Raw genomic sequence first — 25,001 nt, forward strand, 5'->3', positions numbered from 1 at the left:
CTAGAATATAAAAAGTGGTAGAAAAAATGTTGATAATACAGATTAAGCTTTAAAATGGTTACTCCCTTTTTGGAGAGCTGGTTGTTAAACATTTACCAACCCAACCCTGACAGGTTCTGTCTTTTGCCCTGTTCTCTCCCCCCCCTTTTTTTAATGTTAATATGTAATTTTTTTCTTTTTAATACAAAATTTTTCCCCCAATTACATGTTGCAACATTTTAAAAACATTTTTTTAAAGTTTTGAATTCTAAATTCTATACTGCTTTCCCTCTTCCTGACACCATAAGCAATCAGATATAGTTTATACGTATGCAATCATGTGAAACATTTCCATTTTAGTCATTTTGTACCAGACTCAAACAAAAGAACAAGAATGAAAGGAAGGAAGTGAAAAAGAGCATGCTTCAGTCTGTATTCAAATAATATCAGTTCTTTCTCTGGAAAAGGATAGCATGCTTTATCATTAGTCCTTTGGGATTGCCTTGGATCATTGCATTGCTGAGAATAACAAAGTCATTCACAGTTCTTCATCATACAATATTGCTGTTACTGTGTATAACATTCTCCTGGTTCTGCTCACTTTACTTTACATTGATTCATGTAAGTCTTTCAGGTTTTTCTGAAGTCATCCTGCTTGTCATTTCTTATAGCACAATAATATTCCATTATAATCATATACCGTAGCTTGTTTAGCCATTCCCCAACTGATGGGCTTCCCTTTGATTTCCAATTCTTAGCCATCACAAAAAGAGCTGCTATAAATATTTTTGTACAAGTAAGTCCTTTTCCCTTTCTGTGGATGTCTTTGAGATATAGATCATTCTGCCCTGTTGTCTTGAGAATTTCTGTCAATGATTTGCCTGAAGACAAAAGGAATAGTAGCTGAAACTGGAATCCAAAAAAGATTTTGGCTACAGAAAGTTAAAAGGCTTTTGTACAAATGAAATTGTTGGGTCTGGGATAAAAAAAGAAAATAATTTTTTTTAAAGTCTGCATCACATATCTCTAATAAAAGTCTGAGATCCAAGAAATATAGAGAACTAACACAACTATGTGGGATCAAGGGGGTGTTCCCCAGTAATCGTTAAGTCCACAGTTTTCAAAATAAAAATTGTGAATTCTCAATGATTATTTAAAAGATTACTCAGTAATCACTTATAATAAGAGAAATGCAAATTAAAACAACCCTGAGGTTTTACCTCACACCCTGTAAAGTGGCAAAGATGACAAAAGACAGCAATAGTCAATGTTGGAAGGGTTATAGAAAGACAAGTACTTAGTAGCACTGTTAGAGCTTTGAGTAATTGGTCCAGCCATTCTGGAAAGCAATTCAGAGTTATGTGAGAAAAGTCACTAAGTTGTTCCCACCTTTTGAACCAGAGGTGCCATTGCTAGGTACATACCCAAAGGAGTTTAAAGACAGTTAGACAGGTCTCATATATACCAAAGAATTCATAGCAGTACTTTTATTGTGGTTGAAAAAAAAAAGAACAAAAAAACTAATCTGGAAATAAATCGGAGTAACATCTGTTGAGAGTGGCTGAACAGATTTTAGTATGTGAGTGTAATTAAGTATTATTGTGTAGTAAGAAATGGTAAATATTAGGAACTCAGAGAAAAAAATGAAGACTTGAAGTATACAGAAAATAATACATGAAAATAATGGTACTCTGGAAATGGTACTGATTTGGTATCCAGGGACCTAAGTTCAAATCCTAGTTCAACCATTTCTTTAACCTTTCTGGGCCTCAGTTTTCTCTCCTGTAAATTAAAGGGGTTGAGATAGATAATGCTAGCTCTAAATCTGTGACTCTATGATATAATATCTCATGATATACAATAGTGAAAAGAAGACAAAGATGAAACCAGCACTATATATTTAGAATGGCCATTCTTGGCTGCTGATGAATCTGCCTTCCATGGAGAGGTAGAAGACTGTGGGTGCAGTGGGTTGTATACACTGTCTGATGTGGTTCCTTTTTTGGTTCACTTTGCTTGACTGTTTTTCTTTGTTAACAAGGGGAAGCCTCACTGAGAGAACAGGGCTGTGTCCAGAAATGCCTACATCTTACAAACAGAAGAAATCAATAAAATGCTAATTTCTCACAAAGATTAAAGGACAGTTCATCTGAAGAAAAAAAAAGATGGAGGGGTTTTAGTGATCTGTATGTCTTCAAATATTTAAAGGATCATCATATGGAAGAAGGATTAGACAACCTGTTTAGCTCCAGAGGGGAAACCTCAGATCATTTGGCAAAAGTTATAGGAAGGTTAAAACAGAAGGCAGATTTTAGCTTCGTATAATGAAGACGTTTCTGAAAATTTTAGCCATGACTAACGCATGTTTGTTGCAAGGACTTGGTTTTTCTTTTTCTTTTTTTCCAGTGGAAGGGGAGGGGGCCAGGTAGCCAAAGATACAGAAGAGAGCTAGAAAAAGAAAAGATCATTGAGGCATCTCTTTTGAAAAGGAAGAGAAGAGAGCAGAAAGGATAGGAAGAAGTACAAACAGGACTGCTTTCATGGATGTTACAGAATGGATTCATGCATTGGAAAGGAAGTTGTGTTAAATGACTTTTAAAGTCTCCTTCAGCACTGACAATTTGTGATTCCCAGTGTTTCCATGAAAAAATAAGTCCCAACACCAGACTTAGAAATGAATCTAACACTTGGATCAGATGAAGACTATCCCTATATCTGCCCTTTTTTTTTTTTAGGCAGTTGGGGTTAAGTGACTTACCCAAGGCCACACAGCTAGTAAGTGTCAAGTGTTTGGTATGAGGCCGCATTTGAACTCAGGTCCTCCTGATTTCAGGGCCGGTGCTCTATCCACTGCGCCACCTAGCTGCCCCTTATCTGCCTTTTGTTGACACGAACACAAACATCAGAAGCAAGCAAAGTCTTGGTAGAGAGATAAGTTGTCCTTTCATCAGGAACACTCTTACTATCTTTTTAGAACTGTACATTGAGTACAAGAAGATTCTTTTGTACATTGTACAGTGGGCCAGGGATGATAAGCTAAGTCTATATTTATGGCGAAAAATGTTCTCGTACTACTTTACTCATGCATTGTTCTCTCTTTTCTTCTTTTTTGGTAAAAATTTACCTTGTTTTTATTGACATATTTTGATTTCACATAGCAGACAAACATAAATTTGCAAAACATGCTTCCTGAAAACAATTAAGCAAAATAGCAATCAATAGTAGTACCAACTAAAGGTACATGCAACTATTTGTTAAAAGTCAAGAAGATTGAAGGCCTTTGCTTTGAGGAAGTTATGCCACCTGGCTGATCTGTAAAAGTAAAACACACCTGTGGGATCTCGTGAGCTGTGGTTTTTAATTGGTGCAGACTGACAGAATACCTTGAGCCTTTTCTAGGCACCCACTCAGACTTTAAGTTGCCCTGTGTGTAAGAAAGATGGTTAAGCTGAGGCCTGAGAAAGGGAAATGACCTGCCCATTGTGATACAATTGATAAGTGTCAGAGCCAAGAACTTGAACTCAGTTCTTTTGAGACTATATCTCATACCATCTTTTTATGTTGAACACAAAAATGAGACACAGGATAGCCACTTGAGTACCTTTACTGAAGAAGGGAGTTTGCCGATACTGAGGCAAAGTGCAGTGTAATGATAGCTGGTAATAGCTTACGTTTATGTCGTTCCTGCTATGTGCCAGGCACTGTACTAAGTAAACACTTTACAAATATTATCTCATTTGATCCTTACAACAACCCTGGCAGGTGGGTGCTGTAATTATCCCCATTTTACAGGTGAGGAAACTGAGGCAAGCAGCCATTAAGTGACTTGCCCAGTTAGTAAAGTCACCTTTGAACTTGGATTTTTCTGACTCCAGCCCCAGCATTCTATCACTGCACCACCTAATTGCCTCTACTAAATCTAGCATTGGAAAATTTTTGAATCCCAGCTTTCCTATCTACTACACCTGTTATCTTGTTCAAATCATTTCACCTCACCCTCAGTTTTCTTATCTGTAAAATCAGGGGCTTAGACTAGATAGTCTCTAAGGCCTTTTCAACATCCAATGAAATTCTTTTGATTCTTCAACCTTAGCACTCTGAAACTCAAAATGTCCCAAACACAACATACTACTTTTTCCTGAACTCCATCCCTTTTCCATCTAACCTATGTTTCTTCTTGGCACCACCATACTTTTAGTCACCTCATTCACAACATTGGAGTCATCCCTGACTTTTCTTTCTGTGTCATTCCCTAGATCCAATCATTTGCCAAGTCATGTTGATACTAGTGCCACGTATTTCTTGAATCTGCCTCCTCCTCCTCTCCATGCACAGACCACCATCCTAGCTCAGGGCCCTCAGTTCCTCTTGTCTGGATTATAGCCAATTGATCTCCCTGTGTCAAGTTCCTTTTCTTCCCATCTCTCTTCCACACAAATGCCAAAGTGGTATTGCTAAAACACAGGTTTGACCATGTCAGTTCCATGCTCAAGAAGTTCTAGTGACTTTCTGTTGCTTCTAAAATCAGATACAAACTCCTGGCATTTAAGGTCCTTAACAACCTGACTCTAACCTACCTTCTAGTCTTATTAAATATTATTCCCCTTAATGAGTTTTTGACTCAGAGCTTAGTACAGTGCATGGTATGTAGTAGGTGTTTAATAAATGTTGACGGACTGATCAGTTGATTGATCCAGCTAGACTGGTGGTCTTAATGTCCCCGACACAAAGAAGGGATTCCATCTGCCATCTCCCTGTCTTTTTGCACAGACTGTCCCTCATTCTTGAAATTCATTCACTCCTTGTTTCTGCCTCTTAGGATTCCTAGTTTCCTTCAAAGCTCAAATGTCACCTTCACCACATGAAGCTTTTTCTGGTTTTTCCTCTGCTGCTTCTCCCCACCCGCCACCCTCTTCTGGTTAGCTGCTATTGCTGGTCCTGGCCACATCATTCAAGCCATCCCCTGCGCTTATGATAACTCCATAGGGTTGCCTCTCTGTGCTCTAGAGTGAAAAGAGTCTAACCATACCCAGCAGCCAGCCATGTGCCATGGAGCCCAGGAATTCTTTTCTCCCAGAGTTATTGACAGTCATTATCTTAAGTATTATGTTCGAATTCCTGGAAGAAGGTCCTTCTGCGCCTCCTTCTTCCCTTATTCCTGAACGCAGGTGTTACAGGCTGCAGTCACCCTGCAGTGGGGCAGATTTCCCACAGTGCTTTGCCTGCATCCTCCAGCTCTGATCTACAAGGATGCTGTCCCTGGGGTAAAATGGTAAGGAAAGGGAAGTTTCTTAATTCAACCTAAAGCCTGAACGTTTTTACTGAGACTGTCTCAGTCAGGTGGTTTCCAGTCCGTGTTTTGTTTTGTAACCTCCCCGTGGGAAATGAGTCTCTGGCTGCCAACTCTTTGTCATGAAATCTCCAAATATTAACTTCCCAAGTCAAAAGCTGATGAAGTAGTTATTAATGGGTGTAATAGTGTGCTCAGACCAGAGAACAAAAAGATAAAACATCTCTCCTTTTTTTAAAAAATATCACCTGTCCTATGAGACATTCAGTCTTTCAGGAAGAAGCAGCCTTGGAAGAGCTGGAGATGTGCAGAACGCATGTCAGTCATGTCCAACTCTTCGTGACCCCATTTGGGATTTTCTTTGCAAAGATACTGGAGTAACGGTTAGCCATTTCCTCCTCCAGCTCTTTTTCCATATGAGGAACTGAGGCAAAGAGGGTTAAATGACTTGGCCAGGGTCATACAGCTAGTAAATGGCTGAGACTGGATTTGAACTCAAGGCCTAGCACTACGCCACCTAGCTGTCCTATCATCCGAAACACCTAGCTAAAGTAAGGATAATTTGAGGATTTTGTTGGCTTTTTTTCCCTCTCCAGTTAAGAAAACAGAAATATCATTTTTCTAGTCTGACTTTCAGAGTCATGCTTGGTTTACCCATTGTGCACGGTTCCTGGAAAGCCCAGCTTTGGTTTGTCATGTGTCTGGGGTGGCGGAGCTGCCGAAGTTACCTGTTCTCTTACCCCAGTCCCAAACCTGGCACCGGAAGAGAATTGAGTATTTGCAGTGTCATTTGTGGAAGGAGGCAGGGCTGGCTTGTAGAACTAGGGCAGCAGCTTTTATGAGCCACGAAGGGAAATGCTTCCAGCTACTGAGCTCTCTTCTCTCTCGGCTTTCCCAAGGTAACAGTGGGATGGGATCCTTTTCTGATGCATGATGGCTATATTTTTGACTTGAGAGTAAAAAAGGTTTATTTTCTTATTTTCATTTCTGAAGTGTCTTGGTTTTCTCTTCTCTGCATAGGGTGGGTAGTTTGGATTTGTGTGGAATTTGTCTGCTTGCCCTGTATAAAAATAGGACGGTTATCTCTGGGTGCTGTGTTCTAGGTGGGGGGGGTAGGGGCTTAGAGATGATGGGTCTGCCCAGTTTTGAAGCATAAAACATTAACCCCTGACTATAGCATGCAGAATGTAATAGAAAGTAGTCATTTTCCATTTAGATCGTTTGTAAAGCAGCTTTCTCCTTTATAGAATGGATTCACACTCTTCATCTTGTAAAAGTTCTTATCAAGGTCATAAAAACTCCCTATGTGGTAGCAATGTGGGCGAGCAATGTTTTCGTCTGCATCCTCTAAACCAAAATAGAATATTTGTTTGTTTGTTTTTGTCTGGAACCAGCCCTTGATTGGTGTTCTACTAGTTGAACTCTCTTGCATCTGAGTGCATCACAGAGACATCCTCACCCACCTACCCCCAGCTGTGGGCTGCTTCAGTGCATGGGGATGGTTTGGTGTAGGCAAGAAGGAGTTAACGCTCGTCAAGCATTATTCTTAAACAAATTAAGGCCAGAGCAGCTCAGTGGCAGTTCCTCCCAGAGGGACTAGATGTTCGGCGGTGATACAAGCTGTGGGCCATTTACTTAGGCCTTTCTCTTGATCTTAGCGTTCTGCAGACAAAAGAAAGGGCTCTTTTTGGAGGTAGGTAGTTTTAATACTGACAGTTTCTCTGAGTTGGTACTTTGCCACAGATTCCTTTTGATTCCACTCTCCGGGATATCCATCTGCATGAGCCAAGAAAAGACCATTCTTCTCCCTCCTTAAGCATTGAGAACAGCTGGCCAGAGGAGAGGTGTTTTGTTTTTCATCTTCTCTTCCTCACCCCAGCAACACCTCACCCCTCCTTCAGCCCACACGCGCGCACACACACACACAGACACACACACACACACACACCTTTTGACTAATATATTATTACATCAACTTCTCAGCAACGCCTAGAAGCCATGATGCGGCGGTCCCTGGAGCGGGCACAGCAGCTGGAGCAGAAGCAGAAGCGGTGGTCCTGGGGAGGAGCGCTGGCGTCCAGCTCGGGCTCTTCAGAAAGGGATGGTGAGTGAAGCCGGCTGTCTTGTCTGCATTGCAGATCCTGCAGAATGAAACCACCCCGATAGCAACAGCCGAGGCGCTTGACTGCATGCTTGCCGGGGTCTTTTCCATTGGTGGGCCCACTTGGAATGTGGAAGCTTTGCAGTTATTAAACTTGCTGGAATTGCCGTTGATACTGAATATGGAAAGATGGGGCACTAGTTCTTAAGGTTGTTTGGTTTTTTTTAATATGACTCATACGCCAGAGATCACAGATAATCATTGTTAAAAGGGAGAGCAGGATGTTTTAAGTAAATGATCTTACAAGCAAGAGAAATCAGTTCAGCCTGATACACATGAGGCTATGATATTTTTAATGACTAGGGTCTAGTGGTTCATCAGGCAACAAACAAAATTTTTTTTAAGTGCCCACTGTGTGCCAGACTCTATGCCATTAAAAATGTATAGCAGCATTTGCCGTTTATAAAGGGATTTTTTCTCCCTCATCATCTGTTTTTGTTTCTCTTGTAGTTTTGTTTCAAAGCAAAATGGTTTATGTCATTATGTAGTGGGTATTAGCTTTCAAGTTTCTAAGACATAGTCTTAATTTCTTTATAAAGCTGGTCATCTTTAAAGGTAGCTCTTTTATCTATAAATGAAAGATGACTGCATTTTAAAATGCTTGTCTCTTTGAATAATAAGGTTACTATTCTTTTTATGAATAAACTATAGATGCATTACATAGGTCTTTTCTGGAGTGGGCATGTTTAACTGTTGACAGTGCGTTGTCTGAGCTATGCTGTTTTGTGTTATACTCCAATAGAAAATATACATATTTTTTAATTAAAAAAAAACCCAGCAGTCTCACTTACTTTTTCTAATAGCTCCAGTAAACTTTTTTTTTTAAAGAACCAACATCGATGAAATAAAAACATCAGGTTATTTTTCTCCTCTCTTTGTTTGCTCTGATTTTCTGCTGTGTAGGTGAATCAGAAAATGCCCCACCCCCTCCTCTAGGTTTAGCGGCCAGCACCCTTCCTCCAGACCCCGTGACCTCTGCTGCTGCTACTGATGACTCCAATGGTATTTCAGAGTATCACAGTATCATGGTGTTTTGTGATAACTGTTTCCAGTCACTTTAATTCATCCACCAGCCTTGTCTGTCTTAACCACGCCTTTTAAATGTACATCTTCATCTGATGCTGTGTAACTTTTTTTTTTAACAGAGCTATGACTCTTCTATTGTTTTGTCATGCTGATGTCAATGCATGCCTACATTTTCCTTGGTTGAGGTGAATACATCTCATACTTAGCTCCCGCTCACTCCAGACTCAGACAGCTCAGTAAATTCGTTGACTTGGTGTGGATGTTGTTTGAGCCTGTCCTAGGCACATCTTTTGAGTATCCTTTACAGAAGGTGCCTAGGTTAACTTATATGTCATTATTTCCATTTAGAGAACATTTCATTTGTATAGAATGCTTAATGGGGGTGCCTGTGCTCTGTTTGTGTCACTAGGATAGACTTTGGCAGTAGGTATGGCAAGGGAGCCTTATCAACAGGAATGCTGTTGGAAGCCTATAAATTCGTATTCTGGGTTTGTCCTTGGTTTCAGTATCTGTCTGGTAGGCATTTTGCTTTAAATAAAGGGCTGACAGATTGTATTGTCTAGAACAGGGATGGAGCTAGCATACCTTTGTTTCTTTTTTTTAAAGTGTATCTTTAGAAATGGGAGTATACTTGCTGCTGAGAAAAAAAAGGGCTTAAAAAATGGGTGCAGTAATTACCAGCAATGCGGATGGTCAGATTACACGAACAGAAGTAGAAGTTTTGAGTTCTCTGCCTCCTCTTTTAAAGAGAGTCATCAGCAGTCTTGTTGCCTAGGAGCCTCCTTAGATGGGCAGGGTTAATTACAGCACCTGTACTTTTGCCCTTAGGCTTAGAATGTATTATTGTAGGGAGAGACGCAGAACTCCCCAATGGGAAACCACCCAAACTGAAGTTTTAGTTTCCACAGAGTTTTAATGGACATCATTAAGATCCTGGGAATCTTGACTGCTAAGACTCAGGATCCACATGTTTAAAAGTCACTCTGGATTATCTGTTTGGTGATAAAAGGATTCTGAAGCCTGCTCCTGAAGGATTTCTTTGATTTTTAAAAGAGTATCATTAGCACAGTAGAAGACAACCTAAATTTTCCAAGCTTGAGAGTTGCCGGATGGTAGTCTTTTCAGTTGCTGGGCTGAGTGAAGCTCATTTTATTTTACAGATTTTTTTCCCCAGTGGCAGTTAAATTTAGAACAGAACTATAATTGGTCCATGTGGGTTTTTCGTTTGTTTCCAAATATGCTATGAAAAAGGCTTTTTTGATCTCTTGGAAGGCTGGAACTTGTGAATTGACTGGTGTAGGGAACTCCTGGTGAGGAACCTCCCTCTACCAATATAGATTGGCAACTCTTCAGCAAATTATAGTCTCAGAGCATTGCCTGGGGGACTGAAAGGTTAAGTGACTTGCCTAAGGTCACACAGCTTTTATGTATGGAGATATATGGGGCTTGAACCCAGATGTCTCTAATTTCAAGGCCCACTCTAGCTACTGTGCTATACTGATTTTCTTAAGATGATCTGCCATGAGGATTTACCATAACTTTAGTTTTTGTAGAATTGAAATGATGAGATGGAAAAAGGAAATCTTTCGCTGTAATAGTTAATTGTTGAAGAGGCTGGATATTTGAAATTAGGACAATTGGATTTTTAGGGTAATAAGTTCATAGTTGGCTATTTCAGAGCTATTATTAAAAAAGGTCCACAGATGAGGTAGGAAGGGAAAAAATTTATTGATTTCTTGCTCCGTAGTATGAATGTAAATTTGTTGGGTTTTTTTTCATGTATCTCTCTGCAGCATGTGACAAACTTTCAGCTTCTACCATGAATCTTCCAAAGCAGTTGGAGTCACCCATCAGTAAGCGTCTGTCTTCCTCCACAGCAGCAATTACGTATTCCTCTGACAAAGGCAAGTGACTATGTCCTCTTGGGCTCTCTGCAGTCCTCTTCCCTTTCTGCATTTAAATATTCTCTTGGATGGTTATAGACCTTTTTAGAACCTGTCTCTTTTGTAAGACATTCCTCCCCCCCAAAAAAAAAAAACACATATCTCTCCCCTTTGCAAATAACTCTGTTGTCACATTATGACATAGTCAACCCTCTAATCCTTGGGAAGAAAGGAGCTGATTTGGAAATGGGGCAGCTACTTTTTACTGCTAGGAAACAAGAATTGGTCTTCTCTTATGGTCGCAGAATCCATTCTATTCTTCCTATTATCTGCTTAACTTATTTCTAGGAATTAACTTATAAGCAAGTGGAATGTGACTAAGTAACTTAAAAAGTGACAAAGATTTTCCTACCTGATTGTGTGTTAGGAGTCTGAAGTGCTGAAATCAGTAAGGTCGATGTTACTTAGAGTTGAGTAGATAACATAGTCTTCTGACAAAATGGGCCACTGCCATTTCCCATGATAGTAGGCTAGGCTCCCTATTAAATAGGAAGAGAAACCATGTGACCACTTAAGAAAAAAAGACTTAGAAGAAGGCAGCATTTTGGTACTCTTAAGTAGTTGTTGGCAGTGGTGAATTTAGTTACTGGTATGTGTGGGAGAGAATCTTCGGTGCCATTTTTAGATATGCTTTGAATCAAAGTTTTAAAGGACTTTGGCATTGTGCCACAATCAGGCTGTTGGGCAGCTCTCTTGGGGGTGCAGATAAATCACTAAAATAGCTGAAAAACCACTCACTCAGGTCATGAAGGTTAAAGGATAAGATGGGGAGAAATAAACCCTATGACACTGTGTTGATGATGATGCTTGAAAAAACAACAACATTGTCTCAAAGGGTGTGACCTGCTGTGTGTCGCATTTCTGATGGAATATTTAGCATGCAAGATGCCTTGGAGAGAAATAAGGAAAACACTTGTGCCCTTTAAAGGACAAATAACATCTTGCCAGGAATGTTCTTCCCCTAATGCTTCTTATCAGTGAATTTATAATTCAACTTGCACCTTACTGGCTGGCAGGCCTTCTGTGCTGGAGGTATTGGGTATGACACAGTACTGCTGATCTGAAGGGCAGTTAGCAGCAGGCACCTGAAAATGGCACTATTAAAGACATGGAGGTGAAAACATTTTTGAAGCATGTGAAGCACATGGCCACTGTTAGAAATCCTGGTCTGTATGTTTGCTAAAATTCACTTGGTGTTATAGGTTAGGGGAAAACCCTGTGTTTTCCTTACTGTGAATTAATATGTGAATGTATCCATACTTTATCATTTGCTATCTCCCCATGGCTGCTTCATGGGTTTTTAATCCCAGGATAATTAACTTGTTGCTGTAATATTGCCATTGTCACATTAGTCTTAAGAAATTAGTATCATTAAGAAGACAGTTCGCTATAATAAAGTGATATATGTATGTGTTTATATACACCACAGATAAAAATTACTTTTGGACTATTTGTATTTTAAATAATTGACATTGCTGCCTTCCATTAAAGCAGATAATAGGGAGTTGACAGTTTCTATTTCCATACGATTTTTAAAAAATCCTGTTTATATGAGAAAAGTGAAAGGACACACTACATTTTAATACTGTCATATAATGGTAATTTTCTATTTCCATATGATTTTTAAAATCCAGTTTATATGGGAAAAGTGCATGATGGTAATTTTCATTAACCACTGTCTTAAAAATAAGTCAAGGTCTTTTACATAATTATTTTTCAACATCTCATAAAATAATTATTTCTTTTTCTTTCTTATTTTTTTCTTTCTTATTTTTTTGGTGAGGCAGTTGGGGTTAAGTGACTTGCCCAGAGTCATGCAGCTAAGTGAGTATTATGTGTCTGAAGCCAGATTTGAACCCAGGTCCTCCTGACTCCAGGGCTGGTGCTCTATCCACTGTGCCCACCTAGCTGCCCCAAAATAATTATTTCTTAATTGAGTTATGGAAACTCTTTCTCTTATGGAATTGCTATATGTTTGTGCATTTTATGGATTTATTAATTAGATTAATTAGTTAGAGTTTCTGGGCAAAAAAAAAAGCCAATTTTTTGTTTCAGTTACACTTTGGGATATGGATCAAATGTTGTTCGGTAATAAAAATTTATTCAGAAATTCTAGTGTCCCAAAAGAGTTCATGCACCTTTCCATACTGGGTAGTCTTCTCACTCAGCAGATCTATTTTGTGTAATATATAATTGTTTATTTTGTAAGTTATGAAATATTTTACTGCAGTGTGTATTTATAAATATCAAGAAGTCCACTAAATACCTGATCTTCAGGAGCTTTAAATTGCTTTTTCAAATTGTTTTGTGTTTCCAGAAACATCCCTTTTGCACAGTACCCATTGTGTTTTTTCAACATTGCTTTTTTAAAAAATTTTGCGCATATGTGTGTATACATATATATGTTTTTCATTTTATTTGCTTCCATCCTTCAGCCCACCGCATGCACCTTAGTCCAATGGAAAACTTTATTGTTATGCGACTGTTGACCCCCACACAGTCTTCCCTAGCCAGAAACCGAAGCACACTCATGCTTTCTGAACAGTCCATTGATTCAGGTAAAATAGGCTGAAGGGTTTTGACTATTAAGGTATGAAAGTTGCAGCTAGAAGCTGCAGAAAATGCTGGAAAGGGATTGAAGTGTTTCATTTAATGGTGGATTTCTGCTTTCTTCTCCTCATTTCCTAGTTTTATACAATGTGGCTAATTCCAATATTTCTTTTCCTACTAACTTTTGTTGTAACCACATTTCTTTAGAAGGATTAGAGTAAATTAAAATAAACCTGTATTAAAAATAAAAATAAACCCTCTGTATTAAGTGTTCCAAGTAAATGTATGCCTTTTAAGCTTAAGGACACCTAATTAATCAACAAGCATTTATTAAGCACCTACTGGGCAAAATAGTAGAGATACAAAGGGAAGCTAACCTAGAGATGACGGTCCGCTGCAGAATCTGGATTGGACCACCCTACCACCACTACCAGCACATCATCCATTTCAGATTTAGATAATAGGAACAAACATAGATGTGAGATGATTGTTACTTAAGAGAGTCAACTCAACATGTAGGTCTTTGTGTATCAGGGAATATCATCATGAAATATAAAGATAATCCATAATTGGAGTTCTCATTAATTATTCATAAATGACCAGTGCCATGAACAATAACGAAATAGACATTCAATTCAATCAGATAATGGCCTGCAAACTTAGTTGGGGACAATTTCTTCAAAATAGTTACATTAACAATTTTGTCTCTTGAGGAAAATCTTCAACATGATCATAACTGATTCACCAATTTAGAATTGAGATGGAAACCCCAGCCCTAGTTCTGAATTACCACTAAAGATACTAACTTCGCACAAGCCTGAATCCATTTACCCCCCGGGGTTCAGTCTGTGCCACTTATGTGGTAGTAACCCTTCTTCAACTTCCCAATTAAATATAAAAAATCAAGCTGTCCTACAGATTACTAGGATATCATACTATTTTATGCAAAAAAAAAATTTATAATGAAAGAAAAAATGAAAGTAAAGTTACTAAAATTTCTGATCCTGTAAATAAATATGCTATTGGCCATAGATAAATAAATAATTGGTAAAGTCATGAGAGTGTTATTAGGTAGTGTTTAAAATTTTTATGCATTGGGAAAAAGGAGCAGCCGGCAAGAAGTAGAGCTTGAATTGATTACATTGATGTCGGAAAGCTTAGAAGAGGGTGTTCTATTTGTTTTGAATGCTTAATACGGAAGAGGGTTAATTTGGGGGGTTTCTTATCCCTGCTTTTAAAAAAAGCTTCAACTTTCTTTTTGAACATCGTCTACTAAAACCGTTTAACGCGCTTATGGTTATTTGATAATGCCATGAGAGTGCAGTTGCCTGTCTGGGTAGAATGGAAAGGTTAAATGTCACTGTGTAGGTAACCTTGTTAATTAGTTAATGCAGCTATGAAAATAGGTTGTCTTAAACTCTTTAGTAATTATGGCTTAAAATTTAGTTTAACTGATCTGTCACAGAGTCAGACATGACAACAGCCAAAAAAAAAATCATTTTATCCTCTGTGAAGGTTATAAGACACTTGGCTATTGGGTCCCACAACCAAATTTTACTTCAGTTTTTTTTATACACTTCCTTTGAATATTTAGTGAATTATGTCCATGTTTCTCTAAGGGAGGCCTCTGAGTGCAAAGTGGAGGAACCCAACACTTTTTGAGACATAGAGTTACAATTGGAAAGGCCATCTAATCCAACCCGTCTTCATTTTACAAATGAGGAAACTGAGGCCCAGTAAAGTCAAGTAATTCCCTCAAGGCCACACTAGTAGCAAGTGGCATGGCTAAGATTTGAACCAACGACTTACTTTCTTCCCTTTTTTTTAAAAATTTAGAGTTCCAGATTTTCTCCCTCCATCCCTTCCCTCCTCCCTCTCTAAGACAGTAAGCATTCTGATATGGGTTATATATGAGCAATCATGTAAAACCTATTTCCATATATCCTTCTTACTTTCAAAACACTGTTGCCTCCAAAAATATTTTCAGAATTTTTTTTCATCACGAAATTCAGTGGGGATTTAATTTAAGAAAAGAACCTCTAAAAGATTTTATTTTTTATCCATGTATCTATTAAAAGTGGAATGATGGTGATTCCATATAAGCTGCTGATATTATGGGCTTTAGGGGTCCCTTGAGTATGAGACCATGAGCTAACCTGTAAGATTGCTATTTGCCATGTGCCCTGTTATAATGGAGTTGTGCAATTTTTCCTTCCCTCCTTCTTCTTCTGTCTCTTCTTCCTATTGCTTTGACTATTGGACTATATAACTCTGCAGTCTTTCCTGTCTGTCCTCGTATAGCCCCAGGGAGTCCTTTTAAATCTCCCTACAAGGCGCCTCCTGCCCGAATCCCAGAGAGAAGGAAGATGGCGTCCTGCGGGACTGGGGATGCCCCGAAAGGAGCAGTTTCGTCTGAACAGGTAGGTTTTAAAGCAAGCCTTGGTGACTCTCAGGAAGATTTGCCATCTCTGACTTTAAACCAATTTAAAATGTTTTGCTGCATTTAAGAAGAAACCATCCATTTTATTCTAAACAGTATTTTTAATGAGAGTTTCATGAAATGATGAACTTTTCAAAGCTGGTGCCAGGGTGAGCAGCACTGAAGTCTTCTCTAGATTCCTTCAAGTTTGATTTTTAGTTCTGGACCAACTGTAATTGCTTTTGTTGTTTTGGGAAGCAGTTGGGGTTAAGTGACTAGCCTAAGGTCACACAGCTAGTAAGTGTCTGAGGCTGCATTTGAACTCAGATCCTCCTGACTTTAGAGCTGGTGCTCTGGTGCACTCTGAGCACCACCTAGCTGCCCTGATAGTACACATAATAACCAAATAGATTTCAGTTTATCACCTCTACAGAGAGTATTCTTTCTACTGAGACAGCTAGATGGTACAGTGGATAAAGTGCCGGACCTAGAGTCAGGAAGAACTGAGCTCAAGCTGTGAGACACTAGGGCAAGTCTCTTGACCTCTGTCTGCCTCAGTTTTCTCATCTGTGAAATGAGGATAATAGCAGCACCCTTCTCCTAGGGTTGTAGGGAGGATCAAATGAGATATTTATAAAGCACTTTTCAAACCTTTAAAATATAACATCCTATAAATGCTAACTGCTGTTATTATTAGTGAACCAAAGTATAAGTTGACTTCCTGTAGTCTTCTGTTTATCCTTGAAGCAGACAGAAGCACTCTATCCACTACTACATTTGGGGTCAAGAAAACCTGAGTTTGAATGTGACTTACTAACTGTGTGACCTTGGTATGTCTTGTGGATGTTTAGAGACTTTAGAACCTCCTAGGGATGGCTCAGATGGCATCTGATTCTGTCAGCAATCATTTTTGTCCAGCACATGCTGGAGCTGCTTCCCGAGGCTGGGTCTGGGTGGTCAGTCTTTAGGAATTGTGGGCAACAGAGCCTTATTTGCACAAAGTTCCTGAAAGTGGAAGAGACCTAAGAGTTTATCTAGTTCAGCACTGTCCAACTGAAATAGAAGTACATCCCTGCTTTGTATAGTAACTTAGAAAAAAAAACACATTAACATTATTTATGTTGTATTCTGTTTTTCTCTATTTTGTGAAAACTTTCCCAGTTACATTTTAATCTGGAGGAGTTCTGGCAACATGTGGTCTATGAGTTTGACACTTCTGATCTAGTCAGGCCCTCCTGTTTTACAGATGAAGGCACCAAGAAAGGTTAAGTGAATTAGTAACAGACTGAGAATTAGAACTCGGGTCTTGTGGCTTCAAATAAAGCATTCTTTCCACTGCTCAAAGGTGCAGTTTGACCCCTTAATATTCCATTTATCTGAGAGGCAGCTAGGTGTTATAGTGGCAATAGAATGCTCGACATGGAGTTGGTGAGTTTAAATACACTGCCCCTCTCTGACTTAGTGGGTGACTCTGGGAGAGTCATTTAGCCTCTTTTCAGCCATATTTTTTTCTCTTCTATAAAATGGAGGTAATATTAATACTTGTTCAGAGAGTTGTTGTGAAGGTCAAATGAGATAGTGTGTGAAGCACTTTGTAAAAACTTCAAGGTGCCATATTTATCATCATCATTATGCCACTTCTGACAGTCAGAAATATTTTGTGAGAAATTCTGTGTCTCTTTTTAAGACACCCTCAGTAGGCTTTCAGCACCAGAAATCCAGAGCTATGTGGCTATATTTTATTGGACCCTGGTATAGGCTCCAGGTTCTAAAAATAAATTTATAATGAAAAGTTAGGGAAGGATGTATACCCTCAGGTGAAAAGTAAACTGAGTATTTGAAAAACTACAAGCCATAAAAAGTTCTCAGGCATTGAAAATGAGAATCAGAGATTCTGTCCCACCATCCTTCTTGACCCATAAGACACCTATCGAGTGCCTACAATGTGCATAGCTTTTCGGTAGATAGTATGGGATGATGTAGGCAGCTAGGTGGTGCAGTGGGTAGAGCAGTGATCCTGGAGTCAGAAAGATCTGAGTTCATATCTGGCCTCTAGACACTTAATATTTTTGTGACCCTGGCAAGTCACTTAACCTCTGTTTGCCTCAGTTCCTCGTATGTTAAATGGGGACATACTGGAGAACAAAATGGCAGACCACTCCAGCATCTTTGCCAAGAAAACTCCATGGACGGGTCCATGGGGTCACAAAGGATCAGACACAACTCTACAATGCAAGGACAGTTGGAGGTGATAAGCAGGGGGGAAGGCTGCTGTGGGACCTACCTGTGAAGGCATGCACTCTAGCTGGAAATAGAGGGTGCACCTATGTTGCTTCACAGTTGTACCACATCTAAGCAGCCTAACGTTGGATTAGTTTGTAATTAGTAGTTTAGTAATCAATGGTTTGTAGTTTGATACATTCCCTCCTTTTCATCTCTACCTGCACTCCCACCCCCCTTCTCTTCACCTCTTAAGCTCGGTGCTGGTGATCAGAGTCTTAGGGGGTCAGTTTTGGTAGAAGGGGGATTAGTTCTTACTCCGAGCCATCACCATTCATAGAAGAGGGGGGATAGAGAAGGGGAAGAGGGCAAATTGCTTTCGCGTTATAGAAATGCATTGAATATGTCCTCTGTAATCATTGGTTGTTGTGCACATAACCATACACTCTTTGAATATTCTTTTGTTGTTGTTCAGTCATGTCTGACTCTGTGACCCCATTTGGGGTTTTCTTGGCAGAGATACTAGAGTAGTTTACCATTTCCTTCTCCAGCTCGTTTGACAGATGAGGAAACTGAAGCAAATAGTGTTACCCAAGGTCACACAGCTAGTGTCTGAGTCTGGATTTGAACTCAGGTCTTTCTGACTCCAGACCCAGTGCTCTATCTACTACACCACCTAGCTGTCTGAATATTCTCTAGCACACCTCATAATATTATTTGCTATGAACGTTTTAACAAGTGGAGGAATATATAATGGATAAAGTACTGAGCTCAGAAGACCTCGGGTCATATCCGTCCTGCTGTGTAATAGCTCTGTGACAATAGGCAAAGTCACTTAATCTGTCTAAGCCTCCCTTTCCCTATCTATAAAATTGAGATACTATTGTCTCTAATGCCTACGTCACCAGATTGTGAGACTGAAGTGAGATACTATTGCTCAGGTGCTTTTGTAATCCTTAAAGAACTGGATAAATGGCACATACTGTTATAGTGACTGTGATTATTATTATTATTATTATTGTTATTATTATTTAGTTACTATAAAACTAAAGTCTGCAGCACAATGAAACTGAAATTTCTGTCCAGTCCCTTATGGCAGCACAGTGGGGGCCAGTCTGTCTTCTTCTCCCCTGAGCCTTACTGTTTATGCCTTTTCTTTTTTTTTTTTAAAGCAGCATCTAAGGTTGCTTATACATCTGCCTCTTCTTTTTCTACCCCCATCTCATCCTGAGCTCCTTTCCTTCTTCCTCCATTGCTGGTTGCCCCTTTCTAGAACATTCTCTCCTAACCTTTCAAGGCATTTCTCTTGGCCTGTGTTTGGCATCTTACTTTTGTCTTCTTTTGTTTCATGTGTTTTAATGACTTCTGTGTTCTGATGCCGTAGTGCCCATGTTTCATTCTGTTTCAGTTCCCCGAGTCGTAATTGTCTTTCATACTTCATTTGCAGGGTCTCTGTGGGCAGTGAATTTGCTCCCGAATCAGAAAATAGTTTTTTTCTTTTTCCTGTTTGATAGCATGGTGCTGTTGTTCTACAAATGTCATAGGACTCTCTTAACATAACTTTGAAACCAGTTGTTTTTCAAAATCGCAGTTATTTTCAGGTTAGCAGAAATCATGGTTTGTTGGACAGAGAGCCCACCTCAAAGCCAAGAAGACCTGAGTTCAAGTCTTACCCTTAATGATACTGTCTATGACAGGAGTGGGGAGCGTGTGGCCTCAAGGCCCTTCTAGGATCTCAAGTGTGGCCCTCTGATTGAGTCCAAGTTTTACAAAACAAATCTTTTTAGTAAAGGGATTTGTTCTGTGAAGTGGATTCAGTCAAAGGGCCACAGGACCTAGAGGGCCACATGTGGCCTGAGCAACTTTCTGCAACTCTTCAGTTGAAGAGAAGGTGCCAACCCACCCTGGGCAAGGGGCAATTTCCTTATCTGGAAGTTTCATAGGGCTAGTCCCTAATTCTATTCCTCAGCTTAGTAGTGGCCCAGACAGGTGGAATGTAAGAGTTGGAAAAGAGGTCTTAGATGCACAACGCACGTATATGTGTGTATGTGTATATATGTGTATACACACATGTACACATGTATCATATGTGCGGTTGTGGTGTTCATTGGTTTTTTTTTTTTCAGTCATGTCCAACTTCATGATGGGCTTTTCTTGACAAAGATACTGTAGTGATTTGCCAATTTTCTTCTCCAGCTTGTTTTACAGATGAGAAACTGAGGCATACAGGGTTACATGAGTTGTCCAGGGTCACACAGCTAGTAAATGTCTAAGGCTGGATTGTCCTGATGGCATTCTATCCACTGTGCCACTAGCTACTCCTATATGTGTGTGCGCATGTGTATGTATGCATGTGTATGTATGTGTATACACACATATATGCATACATATAGTACATATACAATGACAACAACAAAATGTAAATGGAAAGAACAAGGACTACAGGACAGTTGAAGTGAATGTTACAGAATTACAAAGAATAAGCTTGGTCCTGAATAATAGATATCAGAAAACACCTCCCCCCACTCCTTTGCTGGGGACAGGGGATTCACGTATGTGAAACATTATATATGTAGACAGATTTTTTTCCAATGTGCTGATCATCTTTAATTTTATTTTCTTCCTCTTTTTTATTCTTTACAAAAATTTCTTCATTATAGGAATGGCTCTTTGGGAGAGGGGAGGGATGTAGGCGGAAATTTAGGTGATGTAAATGGAATGAAATAAGCAAAATCAGTAAAGCAGTATAATGAAACATATATATTATATATAATATATATAAAATATATTATATTATATATATATAAATATAATATATAATAAATAAAATATAAAATATAAATGAACTTATACAGAATTTAACATCACAGTTATACTGACCAAGCCTTAAAAAAATAGCAACTTGTCCAGTTTAACTGAGGCCCGTAGAGGCGATATGACTTTACCAAGGTCAAGCAAGTAGCAGAGGTATTGAATACCAGTCCTAGCCCAGTATTCTTTCTCATTGTCCTAGGCTACCATACCTTCTTTAGATTCTCCAACGAGAAATGAAATTTCTACATTCTTGTTGTGTAGAGAGGTGGTGATGGCAGTGGGGGTGGCATGGGGTTATGATGGTGATAGTGGTTGTGTGTGTGTGTTGTGTGTATGAGAAAAATGGAGAATAGAGATTGATGGGGGAATGTGTTGGTGAGGGGCTGAGTAGATATGGAGGTGCTTGGTAGGTAACAGCTGTCTTTGGAGGGAGTGTGGGCTGTTTTTAAGGGCTAAGGAGTGGGTAATTATGGAGCAAGGGAATGATAACAACTCCTCTGTCATTCTCTTATGTATTTTATGGAAGAGTTTATGACTGACTTTCTTGAAGGTTACATTCACAGCATTTTCATCCAACCATAATTTTTTCCCAGTGACTTTTTATATTTTTGTGCTCTACCTACTATCAGTCTTCCTGAAAATGGTGCTTTGATATTGAATTGGCACTCGAGTTGGGCCTTTGATCTTCTCTGCCAGGGGATGGAGAAATCTTTATTGAGAGATGGAAAATTCATGTTTTTACTGGATGGCTAAGCAAGTGTCAGTGTATTTGTCTCTCCTCCCGATTTAGAATTATTCTCTTTGTGAGGGAAGAATATGATTATATGATCATAAATATGAACATGAATATATATATAATTTTGCAATTATACTATGGAAAGGCTGCTTATTACAGTGAATAAGATTACCAAATTTGAAATCGGAAGACCTAGGCTCAACTCCTAGCCTTATTATTAACTAACCATGTGACTTTTGGCTGGTCAGTACCTTAGTTTCCTCTTCTGTTAAAAGAGATGATTGGTAGGAATGCATAAACCCTGCCCCTTACCCCCTTCAGCTCTAAATACTGTGATCATAAGGAAGCCATGGTTTGGCCAAGGTTACATAACTAGTAAATGGGACTTGAACCCAGGCCTGTGAACTATGAGCGCCAGTCACAAAGATTCAGATCCATTGTTCTTTTCCCACTACTTTCCACTCACTACCTTGTGCCCTGTAGACTGATAATGAGCTGTGATATTCTTAAATTTACAAGGTCCCTGTGGGGAGTGAATCTGCTCTGAAGTTTTATATAAAACTTTTTCTTCTTTTGGAGCACTGTGCCATCATTGTACAGTGGGCTGAATTCAGTTGCCGCCCTTTAGACAGCTTACAGTTTGGAAGCTTGTAAATTGATCTTTTTGGAAGTGTTGTAGTTACGATATTTAAAAAGTAGCTAAAATGAGACATCTCACCGTACTTCACCTTGCGTGTTCTTTACTCCCTCTGTAGACTGAGAAAGGAAAGAAAGAAAAGCGACCTCCAGCAGCCGTTTCCACAGCCAGCCTTGGATCTCCATTAAGAAGATCTGATTCTCCAGCAAAGAGACATTCCTCTCCTGCAATATCAAAGTAAAAATGTTTTACCTTTTCTAATGCATCCTTGTTAAAAAACCAGATTGGTGGGAAAGCTTTTATTCCAGGTGGATCCATCAGCAAGCTTTGATTAAGTGCCTACTATGTGCTAAGCTCTAGCGATATAAAGAAAGGCAAAAAACGAACCCCTACTCTCAAGGAGTTCACAATCTAATGTCCTAGACAATATACAAATAAAATACATATGTACAAGACATAGTCAGTATAAATGGAAGGCAACCTCTAAGTCACTAGTGGTTGGGAAGGATCAGGAAAAGCCTCCTGCAGAAAGGTGGGCTTTGAGCGGAGTGTTAAAGAAAGCCGGGGAAGCTAAGAAGTGGAGGTGAAGAGGAAGAGGATCATATGCATACATAGTGCAAATGCGTGGAATTGGGAGACAGAATATTATGGGTGAGAAGGAGCAAAGTAGGTCAGTGCAACTGAGTTGTAGAGTACGTGAAAGGGGGTGAAGTATAATAAAGGTAGGAAGAAGGAAGGTCAGAGAGGGCTCTAAATATAAAATTGATTTTTTTTTTAAATTGGATCCTACAAATAATAGGGAGCCAGTGGAGTTCATCGGGCAGGTGATGGGGGTAGGTAGGTGCTGTGTGATGCGTTCAAACTTGTGTTGCAGTAAATTATTTTGGCAGCTGAATGAAGGGGAGACTGGAGGCAGGGACCCTGCTTAGCATGCTGTTTTACTAGTCCAGGTGAGGTGATATGAACAAACTAGGCTGGCTGGGAGCTGTGAGAATGGAGGGAAGGGGATGGTTATGGTTAAGTGTCCACTTGAACTGAGACAATAACCAAGGACACAGAGCAAAGAGAAAAAGAAGTCTGATCAAAATATATTTATTTGATGGCTGATGTAAGAAAATGGACTAGTAAAAGATGTTTACCAGCCTATAAAAGTGGGTTCTTTTTTCCAAGGTTGAATTGATCTGTCCCTGGGATGCCATTTTTTAAAATCCTTTTTTTTTTTAAATCATTTAATACATTTTTTTCCATTAAGATTTCCATTAGGATTGCTCCTCTTCCACTATCCTTTTTCCCTTATTTTCTTCCTTTATGGCAAAGTCCATTACATTGTTTTCTCTGTGCCTCTTAGCAAAAAGTTAGGACAAATGTGGCCAATTAGCACCAATAATACACTGAGCATGGAGGATTTTGGGATGATGTAGGCGTAAAGTTTGGGGGAGGTAGGTAGCACAGTGCATAGATTGCCAGGTCTGGAGTCAGGAAGATCTGAGTTCAAATCCCACCTCAGACACTTACTGGCTGTGTGACCGTGGACAAGTCATTTAACCATGTTTGCCTCAATTTCCACATCTGGATAAGGAAACGGCAAACTACTCCGGTATCTTTGCCATGAAAACCCCAAAAGGGGTCGCTAAGAGTCAGACAAGATTGATACAGCTGAACAACAATAAAAGCCGTAAGGTCCTCTCTGGCTAGAATGTCAATCTCTAGTGGGGAAAAAAAAAATTAAAGGAACATTGAAATTTTTATTTAAGTGAGTTCAAGTAACAACCCTAGTCACTGGCTCACTGCCAGTTAAGTAATTTCTATTTTAAAATTTGTCTTGAGCATTCCTTGTTTTACAAATCTTGCCATTTTGTAAGCTGCATCTATGTATGTTACTGATCAGCTCTCTAAAATCCCCTGTTTCTAAATTCTTAAAGTAGGTCGCATTGTTTAGAGTGCATTGTTTGACTACTTCTGTCTCTTTCTTGTAGTGAGTTTGTGAAGTAGTCACAAGCATTGTTATCACCATTTTACACTTGAGAGAATGACAGCTTAGAAAGGTTTCAGTGACTTACCCGAGGTCACAAGATTGATAAGTGTCAGAGCAAGTAAGTTGTTAATTAATTTATGGAATTATTAATTGATTTATTGAAACCCAAATAAAGGGGGGAAATCTCCTAGGAAGGGACATGAGGTTCATTGTGCCATGCTCGTTCACAATAGGGGCAGCTATCCACAGCGTCTTTCTTGGTGCTGGGTTCTCCTGGTGCTCCTGGTTTCTGAGTAAAGGAATGGGAGGAGGGTGGGGAGGTTTTGGGGGGAAGAACAACACCCTGTTCTTTGGATACTCACCAGAAAAGACTGTGATGGCAGTGTGTGGGACGTAATGCTTGAATCACACTTTAATAAGGCACAGAGTAGTACAGAGGCAAACTGGGGGGTGGGGGAGGTAGCTTTGGGGAAAAGAATGGTGAAGGGGAGGGGCCCAGAGAATCTCTTAGCTGAGGATCAGAGTGGGGAGCGCTCAGGCAGCGTGGACCTATTATAGCAGGTGGAGGAGTGCTGGGGGCAGAAGTTTGGAGTCCGTTCTTATAAGGTTTTGGTGGTAGGGAATGGTCTTCTATGCATGCCAGTTTAGACTTAATTTATTAACAAATCCACAACATCTCAAAGTGATCAGCAGCACCGTAGGGTTAGTTCAGCAGTGTGATGCTTTGCTGGTGTTCTGCTGGTGTTACCAAGCATATCTAGAGTTTATCTGAAGCTTGCAGGCCAAAGGCAGTTAACAGGACCAGGAGGCTATTACATTAAGGCCTGGATGACTTCCCCTAATTTAGCACACGGTCTCAGGATGTGGCTTTAGTTAATTTATGAGGCTGTTGCCAATGTCTCCTTCGCCCCCTCTAATTTATGAGACCGTTTGTAAGTAACTCAGGCTGCCTCAATTTATGGGACAGTTTGTAAATGACTTCTAGGTTCACCTTTGCAATCTTACTTCATACCACTGTTACCTTATACTAGCTACTTAAAAACTTACTATACTAACTAAGCTTGCGGGGACAGTGGGGGGAAACAGGGGGACCCAGAACAAGATACATTTGCAACACAGCAAGACATAAAAGCTCGAACCCAGGTCTTCTGACTCTTTAAATTTCAACTTTTTCTAATATTCCACATTTTAAGATTATTATTATAGTAAATATATTATTTTAAGATCTGCATGCATCTTTTCTATGCATCT

At 39.5% G+C, this 25,001-nt stretch overlaps 1 protein-coding gene across 8 annotated transcripts in view; it reads left to right on the top strand.

Annotated features, from left to right (window-relative positions):
- The window catches only part of MAP7D2 (MAP7 domain containing 2), a 179,839-nt gene that overhangs the window by 127,024 nt on the left and 27,814 nt on the right, over positions 1-25,001 (top strand). The window contains exons 1-7 of one of the 8 annotated variants that reach the window (XM_020989917.2): positions 6,065-6,168; positions 7,253-7,373; positions 8,334-8,432; positions 10,250-10,360; positions 12,835-12,957; positions 15,227-15,369; positions 21,894-22,012. In XM_020989917.2, coding sequence (XP_020845576.1) covers positions 7,268-7,373; positions 8,334-8,432; positions 10,250-10,360; positions 12,835-12,957; positions 15,227-15,369; positions 21,894-22,012 — 701 coding nt within the window. In that variant the 5' untranslated portion in view covers positions 6,065-6,168; positions 7,253-7,267. Of the gene's footprint in view, positions 1-6,064; positions 6,169-6,811; positions 6,963-7,252; positions 7,374-8,333; positions 8,433-8,643; positions 8,767-10,249; positions 10,361-12,834; positions 12,958-15,226; positions 15,370-21,893; positions 22,013-25,001 lie in introns of those variants that run through there. The other 7 variants (XM_020989916.2, XM_078146633.1, XM_078146634.1 and 4 more) reach the window with 7 other exon arrangements.

This window comes from Phascolarctos cinereus, unplaced genomic scaffold (assembly GCF_003287225.1).
Source record: "Phascolarctos cinereus isolate Bilbo 61053 unplaced genomic scaffold, phaCin_HiC Scaffold_726;HRSCAF=1367, whole genome shotgun sequence".
In the NCBI taxonomy this organism is placed as follows: Eukaryota; Metazoa; Chordata; class Mammalia; order Diprotodontia; family Phascolarctidae; genus Phascolarctos; species Phascolarctos cinereus.